The sequence below is a fragment of the Lynx canadensis genome, chromosome E1 (genome assembly GCF_007474595.2).
Source record: "Lynx canadensis isolate LIC74 chromosome E1, mLynCan4.pri.v2, whole genome shotgun sequence".
In the NCBI taxonomy this organism is placed as follows: domain Eukaryota; kingdom Metazoa; phylum Chordata; class Mammalia; order Carnivora; family Felidae; genus Lynx; species Lynx canadensis.
This window is the reverse complement of record NC_044316.2, coordinates 30,282,388-30,309,897: the sequence shown is the minus strand read 5'-3', so window position 1 is coordinate 30,309,897 and position 27,510 is coordinate 30,282,388. Positions and strand designations below refer to the sequence as shown.

At 43.1% G+C, this 27,510-nt stretch overlaps 1 protein-coding gene across 1 annotated transcript; it reads left to right on the top strand.

The window, feature by feature from the left end:
* LOC115501313 (phosphatidylcholine transfer protein) lies at positions 1 to 26,977 on the top strand. The gene is made up of 6 exons (XM_030296329.1): positions 1 to 246; positions 17,583 to 17,700; positions 20,260 to 20,339; positions 23,477 to 23,648; positions 24,521 to 24,588; positions 25,718 to 26,977. The coding sequence occupies exons 1-6, from the start codon at positions 103 to 105 to the stop codon at positions 25,781 to 25,783; spliced, it is 648 nt and encodes a 215-aa protein (XP_030152189.1). The 5' UTR covers positions 1 to 102; the 3' UTR covers positions 25,784 to 26,977.
* The last annotated feature ends 533 nt before the right edge of the window (positions 26,978 to 27,510 follow it).

Genomic DNA, 27,510 nt, shown 5'->3' with positions numbered 1-27,510 from the left:
CCTGCCAATCACGCTGGACCACCCTCTCGGCCCGCCCCAGAGCGCACACCCGGCGGGTCCGCGGCTTCGCCCGGGAGGCGGAGAAGCTGGGGCTGCCAAAAGATGGAGTGTGGTGCGGCCGGCGGCTTCTCCGAGGAGCAGTTCCGGGAGGCCTGCGCGGAGATCCAGCAGCGCGCGCCGGCAGGGGCCAACTGGGAGCTGCTGGTGGAGACCCTGGGCTTCAGCATCTACGGGCTGCTGGACCAGGTAGCGGCCGGCCAGCTGGAGGATCCCAGGCAGTCGCTTGTCGGGGCCAGCCTCCCCAGGGGAAGCGCGGGGCAGCGGCCTAGGAAGTCAGGGCCGGAGTTGGTCACGCGGAGCAGGGAGGAGCGAGCGCAGGGGCAGTGCTGGCAACTGACTTTGCCCCTGCAGTTGGGAGGTCATCCGAATTCAGCCTAAGTCTGAGGCCCAGGACGGGAGTGGTTTGTTGGAAGCTAATGATAGGGTTAAAATGCAGGACTGCAGAGTCTGAGCCCCATGCACTTGGCTGCAAGGGACGTGGATCCTCCTCCCGGGTGGGTGCCACTGATGTGTGTATGTTGGTGGGGTGGAGGGAACCTTAGGGTTTGCATACAGGTGGAAAGGAGACCAGACTTTTCAGAAACTGACTGGATGTGCAGGGTGATAGTGTGTGTGCAGAGCAGTGTGGCTGAGAAGGGAGCTAATATCATCTCAGTCATTTTAGTCATTTCATTTCGGCAGCTGCCCCTTTCTTGTAAGGGGCACTTAAAAAATTTAGTCTGAAGCTTTAGGGAGAAGATTAACTTAAAGGGTAGGAGGAATAGAGTTGGTTATTAAGCAATTCTCCAGGCACTCCCGGAGGCCTTTGGAATCAGGTAGCTTTTCCAGGTGGAACGATTGCGTTGTACCTGAGACCTTTCATCAGTTACAGTGAGTGATAGTAGCTGAAGGCACAAGGGATAATAAATCACTTTTAGGCAAGTGAAGTGAAATCAAGGTTTACTGGCAGAGAACCAGAGTAGTATAGAGTAGGGAGGCACTCTGAACGTGTGTGTAGCAGGGCCACGGGGTGTGACAAAATGAACAAGAAGCTCACAGTCCAGCGCAGGTGGAATTAATTTGAGTGTAATTTCATTAGGTGCCTTGGTGCCAAAGTGGACATGTTTTCAGACAAAATCTTTTATTCTTCTGACCATTCCATTTTCCTTACCAGCCATATCCAGGCATTTGCCAAGTTTTGTCAATTCAGCTGCTCAGGCAAGCCTGATATCTGGCCCCCTTCCTTTCCCTTTTCATTCCTTTGTGGTTGGCACTTTGGATGGTACCTTTCACCTAGAGTTGCAGAAGACTTCTGGCCTTCCTCCTTCCTCTCTGATCCCTTCCATCCTACACATTACAGCCTGATCAGGCACCTGAAGGAGAGGCTGTGGTCTTACCACTCCCCTTTCAGTGGCACTGTTGATTCCAGAATTAATACTATTATAATAGCTCACACACTGCATGCTGTCTTATGTTCCAGGCACTGTTTAAGTGCTTCACAGGTATTGACTTACTGAATCCTCATGTGAGTCTTAATGTAAGGCACTGTAATTATCACCTTTTTACCTATATGGAAATGAATGTGTGCAAAGGTTAAGGTGATTGCTCAAGGTCTGAACTGGGATCAGAACTCACCTGTCTACTTCCAGACCTGTGCCATGAGCAGGCATTGCCTCTCTGAGAGAAGTCAAATGCTGCTGGGTAGACTATACAGATCTTTCTCAACTTATGATGGGTTTACATCCTGATAAACCCATCATAAGCTGAAAATATCATAAGCTGAAAATGCATTTAATACACCTCACCTACTGAGCATCACAGTTAGCCTAGCTGATCTTAACTGTGCTCAGAATGCTGTCATTAGCCTATTGTTGGGCAAAATCATCTAACACAAGGCCTATTTTATACTAAAGTGTTGAATATCATGTAATTTTTTGAAGAGTGTACTGAAAGTGAAAACAGGATGATTGTATGGGGTGCAGAATAGTTGTAAGTGTAGTGGTTCACTGCCCCTGCCCAGCATCAGAAGGTACTATGTCACGTATCACTAGCCCAGGGAAAGATAACAATTCAAAATTCAAAGTACTGTTTCTACTGAATGCACGTTGCTCTTGTGCATTTGTAAAGTCAAAAATTATAAGTTATCCTGTCAAGTTGTTGACTGTATTGAATTGCATTAAGGCTTTTTATTTTATCCTGTTTCTTTTTATTTTTTAATGTTTATTTATTTTATTATTAAAAAATTTTTTTTAATGTGTACTTTTGAGAGAGAGAGAGACAGAGACAGAGTATGAATGGGGAAGGGCAGAGAGAGAGACACCCACACACAGAATCCCAAGCAGGCTCCAGGCTCTAGGCTCTGAGCTGTCAGTACAGAGCCTGACACGGGACTTGAACTCACTGACTGCGAGATCATGACCTGAGTCAAAGTCATCCACTTAACTGACTGAGCCATGCAGGTGCCCCAATGTTTGTTTATTTTTGAGACAGAGAGAGAGAGAGAGAGAGAGAGACCGAGTGGGGAGGGGCAGAGAGAGAAGGAGACACAGAATCCTAAACAGGCTCTAGGCTCTGGGCTGTTAGCACAGAGCTTGACTAGGGGCTCGAATTCAGGATTGTGTAATCATGACCTGAGCCACCCAGACGCCCCTCATACTTCCTGTTTGTTAATACCATCTAAAGATTTCCACTCTATTGAGATGAGTGAACTAGTTTGGTCCCAACTTACATTTCCAGCTTTATCTCCCATGACTCATCTGCACACCCCTTGTCCTCCAGCCAGCCCAGAGCACTCTACCCTTTACTCCAGTGAGCCTGTGCTTTCTTGCTTTTGTGCTTGTGAGCTGAGACAGTGCCTGGCTTTCTATTGTGTCTTGTTTCCATTGTGTATTGTTACATCGCAGGGCCTGCCTCCCTCCTGTGGGGAGGACATGAGTGGTATTCAGAATAGTTCCTATCCCTACTAACAATACCGTATGTCTTATTTCAACCTGTTGAGGGAAAAGGGCAGTCATGGTACACTGATGTAAATTACAGGTGTTCCCAAGTAACTTCTTTAAGTTTAAAGGGCATGGGATTCCAGTAGGTGTGCCCTGAGCCTCAGCAGCTAGGACAGAGGGCCATTGCTCCATGGCCACTTTGTTCTCCATCTGTATTAAAATGACAGGAGGCCCTACTGAGTTAGGGTATAAGCCCTTTCCTAGAACCCTTCCTGGGTTCTAGCATTTTCCAGCATTATTTGCTGCCTGGCCCACTTTGCTAAAGCCTCATTTTCTTTCCAGTTTGACTCCATGTTTTGCCTTCTTCCCGGAAGAGAATTCCCTCTAATTTCCAGTTAGTAAATCTTTCCATCCGAATACCATACCTTATCAAAAGTGAATTCACTTGTCCCATATTCTGCATAGACCTGCACCTATCTGCCCCAAAGCCCTTTTCTGTCTTGTGGGCCAGTGGTGTTTAATCCACCCTGCATGTTACCATTATGTGTCTTTTCTTCCACCAACCCAAACCATTTTACACACATGAGTGTATATGGCCTTGGGTCCTCAGGTCCCCAACTGGGGGCTCAGACCAGAAGACCTTGGTCCTTCTGTTAGTCTTCATCTTGATTAATCTACTTGACTATTGCTATAGGTGAGTCCAGGTGAGGTTAGGTATTTCAGTCTTTGCTTTCTGGCTTTTTAAATTCCAACAACTGGGGTAAACAGAGTGGACTTGTTTGGAGCCCTTTAATGTTGAAGGGCCAACAGGGGGTACGACTGGTCCATCTAACTTTAGGTAGTGCTACTTTTGCCTCAACCCCATCAACATTTACTTCATTCATCCTGTTTCTTAATAACCATCTAAAGATTTCCACTCTATTGAGATGAGTGCTCTGATTCTCCCCTCTCTTTCCCCATTTTCTTGTTAGTCTAATTTTTCTTGGCATCTTTCAAGACCCATATAAAGGATACTGAGATAGGTGATCTGGTAAGTCTTCTTGGATTGCTCGAATTTTGCAGCAGTAAGGTTACACATAGTACCCATGCAAAGGGGACCTCCTCTATCAAAGTATTTACCATGATTTGGCTAAAAAGCATATTTAATAGATGAATATCTCCATCATGATAAAGCCAGTCCAACATGACTTGCATATAAAGCATATTAGTGGCCTCATGGGGTGGGTTAGGGAAAAGCAGGTAACACTAGGAATTTTTATGATAGGAAGAATTGGGCAGCCACCCTTCTCAGTGCAAACAGATTTTGCAGTGGCTTTTATCCATTCCACCAGGTTGACTGTTCCCTTGGGAACAACCTACTATGTATCTGGATCATGTATAGACATTTATGTTAATCCACCATGAACTGTGACGATGATCTATTATTGCATGTTTTGAAAAGACTGAAGTGTAGGGGCATTTTAGTTATCTGGTGTAAAAAATAAATTATATTAAATTAAAAAAAAGGTTGTAGCTTTTTCTGTTTATGTTTTTTATTTATTTTTGAGAGAGAGAGAGAGAGCCAGAGTGCACAAGCAGGGGAGGGACAGAGAGAGAGGGAGACACAGAATCTGAAGACAGGCTCCAGGCTCTGAGTAGCTGTCAGCACAGAGCCCGACGCGGGGCTTGAACTCACAAACCACGAGATCATGCCCTGAGTCGAAGTTGGAAGCTTAATTGACTGAGCCACCCAGGCGCCCCATAGATGGTCACTTTTGATATACAGTATTTTGATACTTTTTCATTTTCTCTTTTTCTATTAAATCACAGGTTTTTGACTTTGAAAGTTTCTTTGAAACCATTCTGTTCAATGCCATCATCTTTTTCATTCACTTCTTTTTTCTACTTCCTTTGCCTTTTGTTTCCTTCCTCTCTTCTCTTTTTTCCTCCCAGGTTGTAATGTCAATAACTTACCATTACATAGTGATTTAATTTACAAAATGCTGTCACGTGTAAGTTTCCTTTATCCCTGTAAACAAATCTGGACGATAGGTAGGGACAGGCCTATTTTCCTATTTTACAGATGGAAATAATACCCATTTGTTAAGTGAGCCACACAGGACCTAATTACTAGTAACTAGACATGAACCAGCCTACTTTGATAAGCTTAGCACCAAATATACAGCTTGCTTCAAGGCAAGAATTACTTTCTCTTTCTGGAGGATAAGCAAAACTAGCCCCGAACTGCCACATGGTATCATGGGAAGAACATGGGTTTTAGAGGCAGACAATCCTGGGTTAAAATCTCCATTCTGCCCACTGTCATTCATTTTTTTTCATTCAGAGAAGATTCATCAAAGTGCCTCCCATGTGCTATTGCCCTCACAGTCACTGGGGATAAACAATGAATGGGAAGATGTGCCACTGTTCCAATGAATGAGTTCTTGAACAATGAACTACATTCACTGATGAGAATAAACCCATAGCATGTAATGATACATTGGGTGAAAAATGCTATGAAGACAGTAAAGTGGGGTAAAGGGATAGAGAGATGGTATCACAGTGGTGGCCAGGGATGATGTGATGTGTTTTAGATGAGGGAATCTGGAGAACCCTTCTGCCGAGGTAACATTTGAGTGGGGACAGAAATGAAGCGAGAGATTGCATCATGCAAATATCTGGAGGAGAAATGTACCAGAGAGTGTTTTTCAAAGTGCAAGCACATTAGGATCACCCTGGGAGCTATTAAGACATGACCAAGCCCTACTCTAGAATCCTGGAATTAATTGATCTGGGGTGTGGCCTGGGTAGTCCTTTGAAAAACTCCCCTTTCGTTACAGGGGTTGATCATTCTGTTGTCTCTACTTTTGTGTGTGTTTGAAATGCTTCATAATAAGCTGGTGGTTGTTTTTCTTTTCAATGTTAAAACTTCCCAGGAGATTCAAATGGACTTGCTGGGTTTTAAATCACTGTAGTAGGGGGAACACTGAGTGCTAAGTCCCTGAGTCAGGCTAAGCTTGCCTTGTTTTCCAGGAAGAGCCAAAAGGATACAGGACTGGGGTGAATCTATGGTTGGAGAGTAGCCAGGGGCCAGGCCCCACTTACTAGCTGGGTGATGTTATTCAGTTATCTTTTCATTTTGAAATCCCAGCTTCCTCATTTTCAAAACAAGGATAATATTTACCTTTCAGAATTACTGACCTCTCAACAGTCATCAAATGAAATGGTATGTGGCACAATGGTATTTCTTTTTTTTCTTCTTTTTGTGTTTTATTTCTAACCAGTTGCCAAGTGATGCTGAAGCTACCAGTCCAGGGACTATACCCTGAGTACCACCAATGTATGGGGACCATCTAGAATGGTGCTGGGGGGGGTGGAGAGTCCTAGAGAAGCAGTGGAAACTGAAAGGTAAGAGGGAGAAAGAAGAATATCTTAAGACAAAAGCAACACCATTTGAAGACTCACTCTCCTGATTTTTAAGTTAGTGGCCACCTGGGGGAGTGAATGTTGACTTCTGAGCTGTGCCAAGAAGTCTCCCTGGTAGAGAAGGGCCACAGGTCACTTACAAAAGCGTTCCCAGTGATCTGCAGTCAGGTCTCCTTGGAGCTCTGGGCCACATCATCATGCCAGTTGACACTGTGACATGCTTACAGAGAGTGTGAAATCAGCAGGCAGAGCTTTGCACCCTCAATTTAGACCAGTAAGTAGTGGTCTGAGCTGATGGGGTTAATGGCTTGACTTCTTAACATTTTTAAATCTGAATGTCTGGCACTGTGAGAAGGGATTGCCTGCAGTGTGCCTTTGTCTTTTAATGGGCCTTCTAATCAAGAAGTTTGCTCAGGAGCTGACAGCTCTTTTCCAGGGACTGTTCTTTTCTATGCTGTGTACCTACTAAGATACAAAAAGCCTGGCATTCCTAGGAAAATGGTGTTTAGCCAGGCTGGGCTAAGGGAAAGTTTGGCCTTTAGGTGGGAAGCACAGATTTAACTCCCACAAGAACAGGTTTACTTCAATGGCTGAGAAGTTTCCACTAGCACCCCACAGGTGAGATCATAATCGTCAGGAGTGTCTTCACTTCCAGATTACAGGACTGTTCTGCCCCCTTCTCTCACCCTTTTACCTCTCTGCTAAGGGAGGAGTAGCTACCGGCATGAGTGACCTAATGATTATTGGACCTGGGACACTTATGGAGCCACATTTTACTAGTGGGCAGGGCCACCATGTCTGAATGAGGAGCACCCATGTGTGGCATTCTTCTACCTGCCACAGACTGAGGCCAGCTCTTGTGCTCTCTTGCTCATGCTCGCTCTCTCTCCCTCTGTGTGTGTCTCTGTCTTTCCCTTTTTCCATATTCCTGAGCAAGCAGCTGGATGGATATATCAGAGCCTCAGGTCTTCCCCTCCTCACCTCTCTCTCCTGATGAGCATGTGGTGTGAGACTGTGTGAGAATGCTGGTCCCAAGGTTTAAGTTGAGGGGACTGAGAGGAGAGGGCTGAGTAGGACCTCCCACTCCTGTCTTGCTATAAGCCAGGCTTCATACCCTCACCCTGTCTTTCACCAAATTCCTCCATGGGGATCACAGGAGGTGACTATTAATAAAGCAAAACTCTGATTTTCATTGGGCCTTCGGGACTCTGAGAGCAGAAGTGACTTGTCAGCAAAGATTCGGACATTCTGGATCCTTGGACGCAATACCATACCAATTGAAGCAGGGGCTGAATTGGAGCAGTGTCAAGTGCAATATGGTTCTTGCTGGGTCTTCCAACCTGCTGTTGACATCAGAGTCACCACCTATGGGTGGAAGGAGAATTCTAGGGGGCCCTTCAGTGGGAATAGTTTGTTACTTCGCAAGCTCACAGTCCCTGGACATAATTTTGTGAGGCTATTTTATCCATCAGGGAAATTATGTAAATGAATGTATTCATGTAAGGGAGCATCCATGCAAATACGAACCTTTGAATTTTAGTCTGGGACTTTTAATGTGTTTCGTTTTTTAGTGGGGGAGAGAGGGAGAGATAGAGAGAGAGAGAAAATATGAATGAGCCAGGGAGAGAGGCAGAGCGGGAGACAGAGACAGAATCCTAAGCAGGCTGCATACTCAGTGCAGAGACCCACGCTGGGCTTGATCTCATGACCCTGGGATAATGACCTGAGAGGTAAAATCAAGAGGTGCCCCTTTAATGTGTTTTTACGACCCAGAAAAGCTTAGATGGGGTGCCTGGGTGGCTCAATCAGTTAAGTGTCTGGCTTTGGCTCAGGTTATGATCTCACAGTTTGTGAGTTTGAGCCCCACATTGGGCTCTCTGCTCTCACGGCAGAGCCTGCTTTGGATCTTGTCTCTCTCTCTGTCCCTTCCCAGCTCTCTCTCTCTCCCTCTCTGTCAAAAGTAAATAAACACTAAAAAATTAAAAAAAAAAAAAAAAAAGACCCAGAAAAACTTAGAGATAGACTTAACCACCTTATTTTGCCATTTAGTTTAGGATAGATACCTCTTCATAGCTACCTTTGGGTGAATGAAAACTCCAAAATATTTGTTCATGTGCTCGTTTAAGCAGTCTTTAGGACCTATTGTGTGCCCGGCATATGCTAAATCCCGGTGATACCTGATGAATAAGACAAAGTCCATACCTTCAAGAAGCTTTAAGACAATAAAACAAGCACTTTATATGTTATATAGATCTGAGTTTCTGACTTTATCTTTTTTTTTCTCTCTTGGAACATCTTTTAACATTTCTTCCAGAGTAGGTCTGCTGCTGCTGAATTCCTGCAGTTTTTATTTGTTTGAAAAACTTTTTATTTCTCCTTCACTTATTTATTTTGAGAGAGAACAAGGGTGAGCAGGGGAGGGGCAGAGACAGAGGGAGAGAGAGAATCAGAGCATTGTCAGCACAGAGCCCAACGTGGGGCTCAATCTCACGAACCAAGAGATCATGACCTGAGCTGAAATCAAGAGTATGTCGCTTAACTGACTGAGCCACTCAGGAGCCCCTCTCCTTCACTTTTGAAGGACAGTTTCACTGGATATAGCATTCTAGGTTGGTGGATTTTCTCTTTTAATACACTATATATTTTATTCCACTCTCGTTTTACATGGATGGTTTCTGACAAGATGTCTGGTGTAACCTGCGTCTATGTTCCTCTATAGGTCAAGATTTTCTTTTTCTTTTCTGAATTTAAATAGGATAGATTTTGCTAACTAACTTGGATGTAAATTAAAAATAAGTTAATTAAAAAAAATAAATAGGGTATATTTAAGTTTTTTTTTTTTTTTTTTTGTATTTGTATTTGTCCCACATGGCGTGCTCAAGATGGGCAGATTTACTTTGAAGGGTGGTCTGAGCCTGCACAGTAAACACCCATGTGATTCAAAATAAAACGTAAATATGACTACGACACAAAGTTTCCTCTCTTACATGTGTAATTGCAGTACGACTCATTGGCAGTTCAGAGTTTTCCGGAGTTGTATGTTTTGGAAGTGGTGGTAGCAATGGTCTCGAGCAGGGATCACCAGACTTTTCCTCTAAAGGGCCAGCGAGTAAATATTGGAGGCTTTGTGGGCCAAGAGGCAAAATGGAAGATATTATGTAGGTGCTTATATAACCACCTAGAAATGCAGAAACAATCCTTAGCTTGTGGACGGTTCAAAAATAACCAACAGGACAGATTTGGCATCACCTGGCTAAAATATGTTTCTGATGCCTGATTGCTCTGTCATTTTAGGATTTATGAGCCTGAGACTCTAGCTGGGTTCTCAGTTTCCTCATCTGTAAAGTGGAAATAATTCCTGTTCTGCCAAATTTGTATGGGGATCCAATGAGAAGATACATTTTGAAACACACAGTAAATTAAATGGTTTTTGTTGTGAGCCATAGCTAAGTGTATACGTCCTACCCAATATACTCCCCAGAGGCCTGGTTTATACCTGTTGTCCTGATGATATTTTTACCACATCCCTTTCACTCTCAAAAGTATGCTGGTTGGAATGATAAATAATACGGTCATCCTCGCTATAACTATATGCACTTCAACAGCTTTCTTATTTATCCAATGGTATGTTTGGAGAGGTCAGTGACAATCCAGAGGCAGTATCACAGACCATGACCTCAGCTGTCCGATCACTGGCTGCAAGGCCAGGTTCTACGGTCATTATTTGAGTGACTTTAGGTGAGTTTCACAGACTTTTTTTTTTTTTTTTTTACAGCTCTAATGAGGTATCATTTGTATACCATAAAATTTACTCAGTTTAAGTGTACAGTTCAATGAATTTTTGTAAATTTATGGAGTTATGCAGCCTTCATCACAGTCTAATTTTAGAACATTTGTGATATCCCCAAAAGACACTTCTTGTGGTTGTTATCATTCCCAGTCCAGACAGCCACCAATCTGCTTCCTGTCTCTGTAGACTTGCCTTTTCCAGAAATTTCTCCGAACTCCTTTAGCCTCAGTTTCCTTGTCTGAAAAATGGGTTTCCCAATGAGCCACACTTCATATTATCATTGTGTGGATTAAGTGAGATAATCCGACATCAGTCCAGTGTCCGGTATTCAGTAAGCACTCAGTGAATGTTAGCCATCATTATTATCTTACCTAGCTACGTGCAATCCTTAGGGATTAAACCTGCCATGTTTTCGTAGAGAGATCTAAAATATTAAACCAGATTTACTCAACTGCCTTTTTTTTTTTTTAAATGTTTTTATTTGTTTTTCAAGGGGAGAGAGAGAGACAAAGCATGAGTGGGGGAGGAGCAGAGAGAGTAGGAGACACAGAAGCTGAAGCAGGATACAGGCTCTGAGCTGTCAGCACAGAGCCCAATGTGGGGCTTGAACCCACAAACTGTGAGATCATGACCTGAGCCGAAGTCGGACGCTTAACTGACTGAGCCACCCAGGCGCCCCACAACTGCCTTTTTTTTTTATCTTGATACACCCTTCCAAGTGGCAGCTATAGCTTGATTCCTGTCATTAGAATTGATGCTCTTTGGGGGCGCCTGGGTGGCGCAGTCGGTTGAGCGTCCGACTTCAGCCAGGTCACGATCTCGCGGTCTGTGAGTTCGAGCCCCGCGTCGGGCTCTGGGCTGATGGCTCAGAGCCTGGAGCCTGTTTCCGATTCTGTGTCTCCCTCTCTCTCTGCCCCTCGCCCGTTCATGCTCTGTCTCTCTCTGTCCCAAAAATAAATAAAAACGTTGAAAAAAAAATTAAAAAAAAAAAAAAGAATTGATGCTCTTTGGTGAAAAATGCTTACTTTTCGTAACTTCAGAGCCTGTTTACTTGCCACAGAGTGGCTGGAGTTGGTCAGCTTCCACAGTCAAAGTTGAGATCTTGTCCCCTCCTGAGGAATGGGAATGAGCTCTTCTTTGAGAGGTTAAGAAAATTCAGCACACACTCAGAGGTGCATTTTCAGGATTAGACAAATGTGATTTATCAAGACTGTGTCACAGTCAGTGAGGTCAATGCAGATGAACATCATAATTTACAGAGATGGGGTGACACCTTTCTGGATCAGGTGGGGGAGAGGTAAAGGAGGTCTAACAGATTAGTCCTCTGAGGGAGCTGCAAATGTCAAATGCAAACATTGTGACATTTTGGCATTTCTCATATGTAAACACATGAGCTCTTACAGAATTTATCCTGCTCAGGACAAATAAGTGTGCTGTTGGCAGTAGTGTTTCTTAAAATATGTTAACCTTATAAATGCAGTTGAAAATAAAATGTCCAGTTCTTTTATGCATTTGAATCAGCACTAAGAAATATAACAATCTGATGTCTAGACAAGTGCCCCAGAATAACAGAGTATCTTAAAAATTACTGATTAGTGAGATCAGTAGCAAATCGCCAAACCCTGTCCCCACACCTCCACCATTTCTTCATTTATAAAGTGGAGATAACAATATGCTTACCTCACAGGATTATTTTATATATTAATCACCAAGCACAGTGCCTGGCTTCATACTCCATAGATGTTAGTTTCTCTAAAAAATGTGCATTATGTTACAGTTCTGAATCCTCAGTTATTTAATACGGAAAAGGGAATCATTGTACCCACCTTATGAATGACAATGACATCTAATATCTGCTAAGTACTTATGTGTGAGGCACAATGGTAAGAATTTTAGATGGATTAGCTCACAATCCTCATAATCATCCCCTTAAGTACAAATTCATTAGACCCACTTTGCAGCTGAGGAAAGCAAGGCTAGTGGGTAGAAGAGCTTTGACCCTACTGGGTTGTGACTCTGAGCCCATGCGGTAACCACCATGGGGTATTTTCTGGTTTTTGAGATGACCCTGGAATAATACACGTAAAGATAGCAAAGCACTAGTCCGTTGAAAGTTCTATTATTCATCCTTTCCCATTCCTGCCTTTCTCCTGCTCTGGATCTGAATCTCTACAGAAGAGGCATCTAAAAAATATTCCTCTGGCTGCTTGGAGGCCTGTTAGACAAACACACCAGGCTTAAGGCCTCAGGGGAGCATCTCAGTGGGCGGTCCATTCTGGGTGGTCCAGGGAAGGAGCAAGAGCACTGGCTTGGGGACCAGAAGGAACAGGTTCCCGTCCAGGCTTTGCAACCAACAGCTTCATCAGTGGGACCCTTGGCAAGTCACTGACCTCTTTTACATAAAGGTCTAAGGCCCCTTCTGGCTCTAAGATGCTATGTGATGGGTCTTCTTTATCTTAATCATTAGATTGTGGTTTGGAACAATGGTTTGAAGGAAATGTGCAGACAGTAGGGCTAAACAGGAGACACTGAAGGAAGTAGAAGGGCCTATGTCACCTTCTTTCTGGCTGTCCCAAGTACTAGCTGTGGGACTCAAGCAAGTAATTTAGCCTGTCTGAGATAATTTCTTTACATAAAGATGGAGATAACACTAACATCCCCATCTCTATCACAGAGCTCTGTTAAAGATTACATGAGGTAATGAATATAAAACTGAAAACCGAACAATTACTAGTATTAGTAAAATAATTTATAGCAGGTCAAGTGACCAGAAAACTTCAAATACAGAATGCATGGCTATTGCATGACTACTGACATCACCAGGAGGAAGTATGTTCCAAGCTCAAAAGCCAAGAATATGTGTATGCCCGATTTCTTCCCAGGGCCAAGGACACAGTAGGTCCTAGCAAGTTTGTAATTTTATAATAAAATTTATGTTAATTTTTTGTAATTATACTTTTTTCTGACCTAGTGGAAGGAGGTGGCACTTTCTATAACAGTGTGTGGAGTTTCAGATATGCAAAATTAAATATACTTAATGTTGATTAACACTGGCCATGATCTCTTCCCTCTCTTCCCTGACAATGCATTGTAGCAATGCTTATGTACTTCTGTACTGTTTTAATGGATTTATACATAATAGTTTTTCCTTGTAAATGCATCTAAGTCTTATCAGCACTATTTTGGCCGTCTGCTTTTCTACTTTAGAGTAATACTGCCAAGTAAAAACAAACCTGGACTCACAAGGAGAGACTTTTATCCAAAAGGATTATTGCAAAGTGGGGAGAGAGATTATTGTAATAGGGAGAACGCTTTGACCATAAGATCTGTGAATGTCTCAAGAATGAGGCAAAAAGAGTTTTTCTTTTATAGAGATGAGTAAACAAGGTGAGAAACCAGTGTGAGGAAGTGAGATAAAAGGTGGCATGCCTGGATAGTAGATCAGAGAATATTTTGCCCTGAGGCTAATCTGTTCTCAGGAGGGGCTGTATGCTGGCTCAGCCTGAGGGTGGGCCAACATTTAGGGGAAGAATGAGAGAAACTTAACCAGTCTGGTTCACAAGCATTTTGTTCTGATCGGATCAGTGGGGACAAGCAGTTCAGCTAATCATTTATGAGGCAATGCAAGGGAATTCAGAGCGCCTGTGTCTGGCCTTGTCACAGGTAAACAAGGGCAGCATCTGGGAGTCTTATCTAAGTCCTATGGGGAATGATGGTTCTTTGCAACAAGCTCTTTTCTGGAACACAAAGGAGAGGGGAGTTTCTTAACCTTCACTGTTCCCGCAAATCACAGGACTCCTGTAAAATTCATTGTTGGAAAGGATCATTTTTATCAATTAAAATTGCTTTTAGCTGCAAGTAACAGGAAACTGTACAAACAGTGACTCAAAGAGGGGTTTATTTTTCTCATTTAACAAGTAGAGCAGGGGTCAGTAGTTGATGGCACTGGTTTAGCTGATCAATGATGCCAGTAAAACAATGAGTCTTTTTAGTCTTCCTCCTCATGTTTGGTACCTCTTCATTACAAAATAGCTGCTGTAGCTCCAAATAGCCATAGTCAAACCACTGTAGGAGACTGGCAAAGTCATTAGTTGTGTACATTGCCACAGAGGTTCTTTTAGCAGAAAGAAGGCACTCTGTGCTACGGTAAATCTTCTGTTTCTTCTGGTCACTGTATTCTACACAAGGTATTTACTGATTCTCTACCACCGAATAATTTTTTTTCAATTTTATTCATACATGGAAAATTAGAAAAATATACACCAAGTTTTACAGCATGATAAATAAATGGAGACATTCTTATAAATGATTTTCTGGAGGAGCTTCAGGAAAACCAAGAATCTCTTGAGTAAACTTATTTGGAATCATTTATTGAATCATCTACTGAATCTTACACATAATGAAGAAAGTTTATATGTCTAATTTTAAGGAGATCTTACACATCAGTAATAAAAACTTTGCCCAAATCAAGCCAAGCTTTATTCCCTTTCCTATCTAACTATTTGCACAAACAATGGTACCCAATCCTGATGAGATGTTCCTGTGCTATTGGCAAGAGTATACATTGGTATAAATTCTTAAAGCTTTACAAAAAGCATGAAGAACCTTCAACTTATAAAAAAACATATAGAACCTTTACTAAAATCTATCTCTAAGGAAGAATGAAAAAAATTAGAATTATGGACCAAGTTGGTCCATTTGAAATAATAATTATTCCAGCAATATTTACATTTGTAAAAATATTAGAAACGAAGGACTGAATGAGAATAATTAAATTAGGTCTGATCTCTCCAAAGAGAATACAAGTTGTTTAAACCATATTATTCCGATTTTGTAACATATAGAAGTATTTATGTACTTAAAAGAAATATGTCAAATATTACCAATAGATCTTTGTGGATTATGGGGTTACATGTCATTTATATTTTCCTTATTCAGTTTCTTGCATTTTCCAATTTTCCTATAATGAATATTATTTCTACAGTTATAAAAAATTCACTTTATTTTTTAAAGGAAAGTAAAATCGTGTGTATGTTTGCAGAGATCCTTGTCAGAAAGAAATAATAGGTGAAAAGGTGCCTTGATCCAAGAATTTTGGTGGGCTGTTTGTTACTTGAAAAGAACATTTTATTGATAGACGAGGGAAGTGTTACCAAGCTTTTTGTTCCTCTGGAGTCCTGGCATTTCTCAGTTCTGCCACGAAGGGAGTGTTTAAAGGAAGTTGTAACAATAGTTCGTTCTTCTGTAAATCACATCGTTTTATTTTTCTCTTTCTAAGAGGGCTTTCTGTTTTTCTTTTCTGTGATATGTATAGGACTGAGGTCACTAAGGACAGTAACTAAATTCAGAAGGGGAAGGGAACCAGTGTAAGGAAACAGTTTGTCTTAATTTATCCAGATAACCAAAGTTAACTCATGTAAGCTGAGATCATTATCTCAATGTATAATTATCCTTTTTGCTCAGTATGTACAGAAAATGGGGCCCCAGCATTCCTGAACAGGGAACTGTCTCTCTTCCAGAGATGATTAATAAATGTATGAGTATGTATAAACCCTCACTATTTTCCCATCTGTGTGAGAGGAGGGCACAGGAAGGAGAAGGAGGTGTTTCTCCTGATGTTTGTCTTTTGGGGTATACAAACTAGCAGATCTAAATACCTCGCGTGCTGTGCTCACAGCATGTGAGGTGTTTAGATCTGCTAGTTTGTCATTTGCTGGTTGGAAACCTTTGGTATAAAGTCACATACTTTTAGAGCTGGAAGAACTTTATGAATTCCATTTCAATTGCATCTTCCATTTCTTACCAGTTAATTTAACAGATAGATGAGATTCTTAAACTAGGATATGTTTTGCCCTGGGTTATGCCCCCTGAGCCAGGAAGCCCTTGTAGCCTCAAGATCTCTAGAAAGCTTCACCATGTTTACCTCTTGACTTCACATGTTCGATTAGCCAATAACATTGCTTTAGCACATGGAAGAACATGTCATTCTAAAAGCATCATTTTTGTTTTGTTTGCTTTTGCATGGAACTTAATCTAAAAGCCTTTGGTTTAATCTTAACAGTAAAGCCTTTAGGCAAGGGGAGGGTCAGGAATTGTTAGTTGCCATTGTAGGGAAAGTGAAATGCATAACATGGCCAACCCTCACAGAGGAGGATATGGTCTCGCATGAAGGAAAAAAAAAAGGCCGGAGGTGGGGGGGGGGGGGGGAACTCTCATCCTTTGGAATCTAGAAATGGTCTCTCTCTCTTTTTTTTTTTTTAAAAAGAGGACTAATGTGATTTGAAGCTGATGTTTTATACACAAGTTCTTTACATAAAAAGGAAGTTGTTGACAAATTCTTTCTTGGCATTGATAAAAACAATGTGTTAGGTTTCATTATGCCCCATGGATATCTAAAATAGTAACCTGTCCCCTGAGCATTAGCTGCCTATATGACACTCCCACTTGGATGTTTAATAAGCATCTTAAACTCAAAAGTAGAATTCTTGATATCCCCATAGCTCACATATCACCTCTTCCCAAATGTTCTCTCATTTACCTAGTTGTTCAAGCAGAGATTCTAAGTAATTCTTTACTTACTCTTCTCCACAGGCAATCTGTCAGGACTTCTTGCTAACATTACTTCTAAATATAACCCTAAATCACTGACTTCTCTCAATCACTGTTGTCACCTCCTTGTTAAAATCACCATCATCTCTTATCTGGACCATTGCACTGGTCTTCAAACCATCTCCTTGCTCCCTTATGATCTATTTGCTACCAAGCATCAAGGATCATCTTTTTATTTAGTGTTCCTCTGTTTAAAGTCACTCATTGGTTTTCCTTAGTAATTAGAACAAAATCTTTATCCCATCACCCTGGTTTACAAAGCCCTGTGGAGTCTGGACACCACTGTCTCTCTGACCTCAGCTCCTACCACCTCCCCAATCCACAGTTCTCTGGATCTTATGACTTCCTGTTTTTTGAGCATGAAGGTTCATAAACGTGAAGGTCTTCCCTATACCAGGAATGGGTTTTCCTTATCTTCCCATGGCTGGTTCCTTCTAATATTTAGAATAAGATGTTCTGATAAAGGTTATCCCACATAGAGGTCTTTCCTGATTACTTGATTACGTAGGACACCCCTTGCCCCCAAAACAGGCACCACTGATGACATAACTTTCCTTATATACTATTCAAATTACCTAGATAGCATTTATAGCCACCGCCACCACCACCACCAATGTCTACAATAAATGTATGATCCACTAGAGCAGGGGCCTCATCTGCTTTTTCATTATTGTGTTACCAAGACCACAGAGGAGGTACTCAATAATTGGTGTTGTATGAACATCTGCTTTTCATATGCTGTGTCATCCGGCTGTCTATTTGGAAATCAATAGATTGTTTTGCCTGTTCTGTTTTTACAGCAGACGGGACTTTATGAGTATAAAGTCTTTGGTGTTCTGGACGACTGCCCTCCGGCTTTACTCGCAGATGTCTACATGGACTTAGACTACAGAAAACAGTGGGACCAATATGTTAAAGGTGAATAACATCTATTATTAAGAAAAAAAAATCTAGAAAGTAGAATCTATTGTTACTTATTCCAGCTAGTAGAAAGCAACAGGTTCAATTTCTACTATGTTATGTTTTATTTTTAATTTTGGCATGAAAGTCTTAAGTGTTGGGCTGAAACGTGATTCCTTTGTGATTCCTTGCATTCCCTTAGCTGCTACTCTCCAGTTTGCTCTGGAGGCTCCTTTGTTCTCACTGTAAGTTCAACATCATCTCACATATCTAGGTAGTCATAGGCAGCTTCTTGGAGGAGGTGGTGTCCAAGCTTTGTTTTGGAAGTTGAATCAAAGTTTTATCAACAAGAAGAATGCATATAGGTGAGAGGGTGAGAAGGTGAGGGGATGGGGGGCTTGAGGCCATCTGAGGCCCAGGGAACAGCATGAATTAAGGGAGGAAGGCATGAAACAGCATGGTATGTTCAGAAACTGTGAGCAGTTTGGTTTTATTATGTTATTGGGGTAGCAGAATGTAGAGCTAAGGCAGGAGGAAGGTCCAGAGCTCCAAGGCTCCAGTTCTTAGATTTTGCCCTGAAAGTCAAGGAGGAGGGGAAGGGTGATGCCCTGAAGGAGAATGCCACCTGTGAAAGGCATTAAATAGGGGTTCCTCCTGTCACTTAAAGGTGGGAGTGGCCTCTGCCAAATCAGTCACAGTGGAAGAGAACTGCAGAACTAGCCAAGGTGCATGTAAACTCTGAAAGACCTTTGCTATAGTCAGGACTTTTGGTTGCAAGCAACAAAAAGTTAACAAATGCCAGTGTAAGAAATGGAAAAGAGTTTATTGGTTTCATGGTATTGAAAAGTCCAGGGGTATCTGACTTCTAGGACAGCTGCATCTAATGCTTAAATAACTTCTCCATCTCGACTCAGTTTTCTTCTGAGTTGACCTAATTCTCAGGCAGATTCTTATGTCATGGCAAAGATGGCCACCAGAAGATCCAGGCTTATAGTCTAACCATATAAATAATAACCCCACAGGAACAGGAAGGAGCATTCCACTTTCCTGCTCACAGCAGCCAGAGCCCCAGAATTTGCTCTCATGGCCTCCTGTGGATGTTTGTCATGGTTGTGGTCTCCTAGTGTTTTCCAGTACCCTTTCTATCTAGGAAGAACTGTGATACTTGTCCATTCAAGGGAGAAGCCAGATGTTGTCTGTCCCAGTCTCCTCAGGGATGTAATATAGATGTTGCCAGTAAGACACACATGCAGCTTCAATGTGAGAGAGAACTGCAGCATGCAAAATCAATTTTCTGGTGATGGTCAGGGCTAAGGTGTCTGACACTGGGAGAAACAGTTGCAGAGCCTCTGATGTTTGGTACTTGGCATCAGCCATTCACACTATGGTGTCTAGTCCGGTAGCAGCAGTAGTTTGGCTTCTCTGGAACAATCCTGAGGTTCTAAGCCCAGCTCTGGTCCTTCTAGATATTCTGTGAGCTCCCTGGGGGCCTTTACTAAACCACAAGGTAAGACCCTGGCCAGATGCACCATCCCTGAATGAATCACTGTGGCCACATCTTGCTCATTTTCCCAGCCCTGAAATTAATGCTGAGTCAGTCCTGCTTAAACCGCATAGTCAAGGAGGGGAAGGGTGAAGGAGAATGGAGATCACTGGTTCAAGAAGGGGGAGGTGATGCTGAGTATGCAAAGGTCACAGATGTCTACTTCTTCCCTTCCTCTCAAGGGCTGTCTTTAGTCTCTTGTGGCACCAATGGGCAAGCTCTTTAATCCATGGTCTTCTAATAGATTTTCCTACCAAAGCTGAATTAAAGAATACTTTTCCCCCATCAGCATCTCCTTAAGGGTCTGTCATGGTTACTTCAGCAGCCTTGGCTTGCCTCCTTCTTTAAATAAATGCTTAGTATGAAGGCATACTGCACAGCTTGGGGTCAGAGGGTGTACATGCCATTGAATGCTTTTGCTCTCTCCAGCCAAGTTAGCTGCTATTTGCACACTATAGAACGATAAAATATTAAGGGAATCTGGTCATTGCAGTCATGGTAGTGTGTAAAGAAACAGAGGAGAGAAGCAAGACACTTAGGGTTAGCCACAGCTATGCCACTTCCTAGCTGTTTAGGAAGGACACTGCCCTGGCTAGAACCTTCATTTCCCAGTTGAAGGCACTAGACTGGGTGACTCAGTTCAGGGCTAGCTGTAATAGGTCAAGAAATCTAGAGAGAGAAATCAAAAACAAAACTACTGGTACTCTAGTGACATCTGCTGGTTGCCCTGATTTTAAAACCTGAACGTTTATTTTTGGATGCCTGATTTTGTTCCATTGCATTGTATTTGAGAATCTTGCTTGTGCTATACAATGGACACGTTTGGTTATTTTATTTTTACTGTGTTTTAATGTCTACCAGACTCTGCTCTTGGGCAACAAGCTTTTAGCATTAATGAATCTTATTTCTCCTAGAATTCTGTGCCTTATGAGTTAGTGGTTTATCATTACCCTCAGAGATAATCATACCTAGGCTTCTTGTTAAATGAAGCCCAGAAAGCTTCCAGATACATTAACTTCTTTTGTTCTCCTTAGAACTCTATGAAAAGGAATGCAATGGAGAAACCGTGGTCTACTGGGAAGTGAAGTACCCTTTTCCCATGTCCAACCGAGATGTATCCTTTCTCAAGGCACATCACTACTTGACTTCCTAAGTGTTTCTGTGCCCCTTGGCTATTGCCCAGTGGTGTCATGCCCATGGCAATGTGGACAGTGTTGTCCTTTGATTCTTGCAGAAACATCTGCTGAAGCTGTTGCTTCTTGTGTGGCTTTTGGAGACCTCAGAGTGTGATTTCTGGGCCTGACCATGTGGAGCGTCTATGATTGTGGTCACTGGAGGGCAGCTCAGACTTTCCTAAAAAGTTTTCTAAGGCTTGAATTTGTTGGCTCCAGAAATGGGGACCTGGAGAGAAGTTCTTCTAGTGTTTACAAATTCCCTCAATCTAGAGGTGGAAGTGAGCACCCAGGGAGGTAAAGTGACAAAGGCATACATACAGAGTGGGGACTGCAACACACACCCTCACTTTTCCAGCTCTCCCCATCTCCTCTCCAGTTTGAGTGACCCCACAGCGATCCCTCCTTGACTGCTGGCTCTGGGTACTGGGGATATGTTTTTTCCCCAGTTTCCTCATTTATCATTAAAGCAGTTGAATGGAATGTGGGGAGTTTTAGCTAACACTACAAGGTTCTAGGAGGCCCTCTCAGGACAAGCCTCCTATGGGGGATGGAATTTCAAGGACAGGCAGGGTGGGGGCAGGATGACTGAGGGGTGAGGTTTCCACTCCTTCACTGTCCTCTTCAATCACAGCAGTCAAGTGTTTTACACACTGAATTTCCATAGAAGATCCTTTCAGCAAAGGGTTTTGTGGATTAAAAAAAGTTTGGAGAGCCACCGAATTTCTAGCTCTGACATTATACAAGTTTGTATGTTCTTAAATAATTATTCACAAGAAAGAGAAGGAGCATGCGGGTGTGTTTTATAGAAATTGTGTGTGTGTGTGTGTGTTTGCGTCTAAGTGTTTACCTTGGCTCCAACCAGATTATAAAATCCTTAGGGGTTTATTGCCTTTTTTTTTTTTTTTTTAACGTTTGTTTATTTTTGAGACAGAGAGAGATAGAGCATGAACGGGGGAGGGTCAGAGAGAGAGGGAGACACAGAATCCGAAACAGGCTCCAGGCTCTGAGCTGTCAGCACAGAGCCCGACGCGGGGCTCGAACCCACAAACTGCGAGATCGTGACCTGAGCTGAGGTCGGACGCTTAGCCGACTGAGCCACCCAGGCGCCCCTTAAGGGTTTATTTCTTGCCCGCATACTGCTAGGTAGTTGGTACACACATGGTACATATTTCAACAGATCGTGGATTACTTCTTAGGTTTTATGTGGTTACCTCTGATCCTACCAACAACTGTGCAAAGTGAGTTCCATCATCCTCATGTTGTAGTCAAGGGAACTGATGCAAAGAGAAGTCAGAACTTTGCTGTGGTTTACACAACTAGTGGGTGGCAGAGGCAGGTTCTGGACCCAGGTGCAGCTCTTTCCAGAGATGGTGACCTTGACCAGGGCATGAGTCCATCTCTCTGACCTCACTGTGACACTGCTGGGTAGGTCTTAGGAGTGGACACTTGGGGCTACTTGAAGTTCTATTTAATTGGCTTTCCAGGCCCCACAGTCCCACAGTGAGTTTTTCATATGCACATATGTCTCTCCACTAAGGGTTAAATTTTTGAGAACAGAGAATAGCACAGTGGAAAAGAACATTCATTTTGAGCCAGAGATCCCAGACTGAATGTGAGCTTATTCCCTGATTTGTTGTGTGATTTTGGAAAAGTCCCTTCGCTTCTCTGGACCTCAGTGACCTGGTGGTTCTCTGTTCATAGGCTCTATGGAAGGTCCAGCAACCTCCCAACCCTTTGAAGACCTTTGCCAAGTCTTAATAGATCAGCTGATTTTTCCTCAATGGAGTGTCAGGCAATATCTGTCACATGAGCTGAGCAAGTTTTGGGAGAGAGTAGGACAATCTTGGCTGTGAGGAAAGAGGCCTGGGGGAGGAAAGCCAGAGTCAAAGCAAATTCATTTCTCCCCCAAGACATTTAAGAACTTTACTCGTCAGTCCACAGAGAGCGGGGGCAACAGCCCATCCTGCAGGCTGTCTGAGTGAGGGCTGGGACCACTGTGGGTGCCGCAGAGACTCTGAGGTGGCATGGGGCTATGGTTGTTGCTGTTATAGTAAGTATAATTGTGTTATACTTAGGGTGATTTTTTTTTTTAAATTGTTTAGTCTTTGAATTCTTTCTAGTGCAAAACCTAAAATTCTATTGAGGCCTGTCTAGCTATGAAAGTCTAACAAGGTTTGGGGGCCAGATCTGGGCTTCCATTCAGGTTCCAGTTGAGGTATGGGTCTTTGGCAAGTTTCTTTACTTTTCTGAGCCTCAATTTTATCATCAGTAGGATGGGGATACTTACACCGAACTCACAGGGACCATTTCAGGATCAAAACTGGTGCTACATGTAAAGCACATAGTAATGTCTGAATAAATGGTAACTCTCACTGCTTCTTAGGATTAAATTATCTTCTCTAGAATAGTGCCATAGACATAGTGAGTGTTCTACAAGTGTTTATTGAGATGAAATGGCTTTGTTATTTTTGGTGAATCAATGTTGACCCAGAGAGGACATCTACCTACTAAACATTCAGGTGCTTAGGTTTCTTCCTATGACCAGCAGGTGTAAGTAACATTGCTTGGCCATCCTCTGTGCATAGAAGTCAGCAACTAGAGCTTTGGAGGAGGGAAGGACAAAGTTTATGGGGTGCCTGTTCTGCCCTGGTTTCTCCAGTGCCCCCACCAAGCATGCCTGCTGAGCAGTGTAACCCCCTTTCCCTACAGAGGGAAACTTAGCCTCAGAAACAGGGAGTAACTAATGCAGAATCACACCACTGATGAGTGATCAATCCTCTGATACCTCACAGTGCCTTCTTAGAGAAAGGAGGAGGGGTTTCTCTATATAATTAAAAGCATCAAGGACTCATTCACAGGTAGGTAAGGCATGCTGTCAGATGAGAACATCAGACAGTATGGGACACAATCTTACAGTGCAGGTAGAGAGACAGGGCAAGGAAGTGAAGTAACAGTATAAGGGAACAAATGCCAGGTGAGAGGAACAGAGTCCTCTCCCTTTGCCTCTGGCTTGTGGGGTTTCCTTCTGCCCATCTGTAAGGCTGGCATTGATATCATGCCTTGACTGGCAGTACAGTACATCTACATCCGGCAGCGGCAAGAGCTGGACGTGGAAGGGCGGAAGATCCATGTGGTCCTGGCCCAGAGCACTTCCGTGCCGCAGTTTGCCGAGAGGCCTGGTGTGATCCGGGTAAATCGGTACAAGCAGAGCCTCGCAATCGAGAGTGATGGCAAGAAGGGAAGCAAAGGTAAGGCCGGGGTACATGTTGGTGCACTGACCAGGGCCACCTGTATCAAGGCCATGCTGATTGTGAGGCACGTAAAATTCATGGTGCTTATTCCCCGAGTTCAGAGGATGGGCATGTGTAGAAGACAACACCTGGAGACAGACTCCATTCTCCCCCAGAAACTTGAGTGCATGGGGGACATTTAGATCTGACTCAGCCCATTCTTTACTGACTCTTGCACTGTCCGGATGAAATTAGAGCCAGAAGGTTTAGAAACTCTCACTTTAGATTGGTCCTCGGGATACATACATTGGGCCTGAGGGTGGGCAAGAAGGCTGGCAGCACTGTCTCTGAGGACGCAGCTCCTGCCCAGCAGAAACCCAGAGACTCAGGACTTGCCTCTCTGGAGTTCCAGCCCACGTGCAGAAAAGCTGTGAGCAGAGTAGGCATACGCAGCCGCCTACAGTACTGGAACAAGTGTGGCTTTGCATGTGAGGCAAAATCTGAAGCTTAGTTCTGACGCTTTTCAGATGTCACCTTGGACATGCCACCTAACTTTTCTGAGCCTCCATGTTATCATTTATAAGCTCGGGTTTGTTCTTACCGACCCAATTGTACCATGAAGGTAATAAAGAGAGAAGTAATTAAATGAGATACTATATCCAGGTGTATAGAACATTGCCAGGCATTTAATGAGTAGCAGCAAAATGTGCCTGTGACTGTGACTTAAAAATGTTTACATACAAATATTCTGGGAGACAGGGAAGAGAAGTCCTCCTGAATCCTGTGCTCCCTCCCCTCTTTCTGAATCTAAAAGGGGAAGGTTGGCAGGGTTTGTTTTTGTCTTTGTAACATTTTTCCTCCTCCTGAATTGTCTTTTCTTTCTCCTCTAGTTTTCATGTATTACGTCGATAACCCGGGTGGCCAGATTCCGTCCTGGCTCATTAACTGGGTCGCCAAGGTGAGATCCCAGGAGGCAGGAGGGGGAAGTGTCTTTGACAAATGTTGACTTAGTCCAAGGAGCTGTCAGGCTGAAGAGACATCCTATCTCAGGCCTAATGAGGCTCTTTTATGAAGCAGCTTGGTTGAGTGACTACAGTTAGGACTGAGGTTGCCAACACCCAGGATGTGGAGGCTGGGACAAAAGACAAAGAATCCTTAGCTGGAATGTCAGACCCTCCCTGCCGGCAACACCCTGCTGGGATCACTGTCTGGATCCTCCTGACAATAGCCTGCTCATTATAGAGAAAATGGGGCCTTTAGACCCTGCCCTGCTTATGGAGGAGTCTGGAAGGCTAACCTGGCTCCAGAGACAACCAGATGTGTCCAAGCGTGGAAGCCCCCAGTTTTGTTACTGATGTTGTGTTGTGTTTTGTTTCCCTGTAAGGAGAGGGAACTGCTGTGGTACTGGATCACTGCAGACTGCCTAGGGGCCTGGCTTGATGAGAATCATTCAGTCTGCTTTGGAGACCTACTTCCTGGTGGGAGGGCTCAGCACATTCCCTGGAGAGTGAAAAGCGCACAGGCTTTGAGTCAAATACATGTGATTTTGAATCCTGGTCCTGCTTCTGTGTAATCTAGGGAAGCCATCAATTTCTTCCCTTTTAAAAATGGAGATGGATACTACCGACCCTGTAGAGTAGTAGTAAATAAAGCAGTGTCTGGGGAAAATCTTGTACGAAGTTCGGCACTTACTAAATAATAAAATAGCCTAACCCTTTGCCCCCACAGCCTCACCATTTTCTAATTCTGTAAAAGAAGTCCTTTCTCTGATTTCTGTGGAAGAATCCCACAACCCAACCCAATCCCATTTCCTATGTTTTTTTCTCTCCAAAAAATGGTGTCTCAGAAACATCTTAGCTTTTTACTAGTGAAAGCCAAGGCATACAACAGTGTCCCCTGCTGTCTAGTCTCGCCTGTGCCTTGGGTCTTCTGTCATTATCTGTAGCAACATTCTGTTGAAATTGGACAGGGGCCTACTGTCATATTTATTATTCTCAAGGCATCTTTGTTTACCTTTGCCACATCCCAAAGAATCAGGAGTAATGTCTGTGAAGACACAGAAGTGACAAGTGTTCTTTGCTTTGCAGAATGGCGTTCCTAACTTCTTGAAGGACATGGCAAAAGCCTGTCAGAATTACCTCAAGAAAACCTAAGAAAGGGAACGAATGGTGTGTCCATGGAACGATGTCTCTGCAAGTGCCACAGCCCACTGATGCTCAGCTTTTCTTTCACTATTCTATCTTCGGAGGCCTGCACACTGTCCCACACATCGTCCCCAAGTGTGTTTGCCTGATGCCTGGCTTCCTTTCCCACTCTCCCCACCCCGGGACTGGCTGCCTTCTTCCACTTTTGAATGTGGGTCAGATTAGGGAAACTTTTGCTTGTTTATTTTTAAAAAGGGAAGTCCTCAATAGGGAACACAATCATTCCATTGTGCCATTTTAGGGGGATGGGTGGGTGGAGGAACAACAAATGCAAGGGCAACCAATCCTGGCAAGCTGGCTCCTTCCCAGAATGTGACTTCTTGCAACCCAGGAGGGGCTGCTGGGATGCCATCCCCTTCAGACTGGACTCTTGGTGCATCAGACTGGGAGACACGTGCTGATGTCCATTTGCCTGATGCTTTGGTGTGTTGATTTGGCTGGGGTCTGAGGTGATGATCCAGTAAGTCTTTCCACCATTTGTACTTGTAGAAGATCCTGAGCTGTTTTGATTTCAAACCATGTTGAAACACATGGCAGGCCTGATTACACACTTAATGTGATAGCCATGTTTTCTCATCATCTATGTCTGGGATTCTCCTTCCCACATGCCACTGGAGAGAGGCTGACCATACCTCACTAGCTCTGCATTTTATCAGAAACTGAGGCATCATGATGGCTCTCTGGTGGTTTGCAAAAGTCAAAATACTGTGCGCACAGCTGTGATAAAGTGTCTTTATATGCAATAAAATGAATTTCCCTTCTAGAATGTTTGGAGATTCTGAAGGGATAAGAGTTCACAACCAGGGAAATATTAATTAGTGGATTGGATGACTCTACAACTTTTTTCTCAGGAATTCTACCTAAGATGTCTGCCTGTTCTACTGCTAAAAGATGTCCAGTTTCCTGTTTTCTCCTGAATTTTGGTAGAGCAAGATATTCTGTGGCTCAAGGCATAGCCTTAATGATCTCAGGGAAAAATTTTAACCACTGTGTGTGATGGCACTGAACCCTGATTAGGGGTCATAGACATTTAGGATGTAAAGCCAGAAGTAAAGGATTTATTAAAATGGGATACCTCAGACTGTATGTTTTCTCTCTGGGAAGAAAACAGATTGAATACCAATAAATACAACGTGACATAAATTTGTCCCGTTTGTAGTTTTCTTCGTACCTTGCTCCTTTTGTGAGAATGAACCAGTTGGGCCTCGTTTGTTTGCAAGACACATCCAACCTGAGTAATGAACTTGAGCATAAAAAAGAATTTTAGGTGCACTTACATGCAAGGCCAGGTGTAGGATGGACTCAGGTTAGGGTTGATAAGACTGACATTAGAATTTGGCTACATTTGTCTTCAGGTTATCTTTGACGTTGGGCTTTGTCTGGTGGCATGATTGCTGCTGACAGCAAAGGGTAGGCCTACATCTTCTCAGGCTCTTGCTGACCCAAAAAAAGACAGCATTTCTTTCCAGTAGATCCCACACCATCCTATGACTCTCTCAACCATATGCCTGTCCGTTCCCCAGTCATTTTGGACATACGGATAGGCTTATACAAATAAGTGAATGCTTCATAAGTTTACCATTAAAAAAATCATTATCAGTAATATAACTGGAATTTAATTTTAGATAAGTGAAATCTAAAAGTCTCTTGTAACAGAGGGCCAAGTTGAAATTTTA

Coding starts and splice junctions, on each gene's coding strand:
- LOC115501313 (XM_030296329.1), top strand. CDS start 103: ATGGAGTGTGGTGCGGCCGGCGGCTTCTCCGAGGAGCAGTTCCGGGAG. Junction 17,701..20,259: donor GTGGGACCAATATGTTAAAG/GTGAATAACATC, acceptor TGTTCTCCTTAG/AACTCTATGAAAAGGAATGC. Junction 23,649..24,520: donor TGGCAAGAAGGGAAGCAAAG/GTAAGGCCGGGG, acceptor TTTCTCCTCTAG/TTTTCATGTATTACGTCGAT.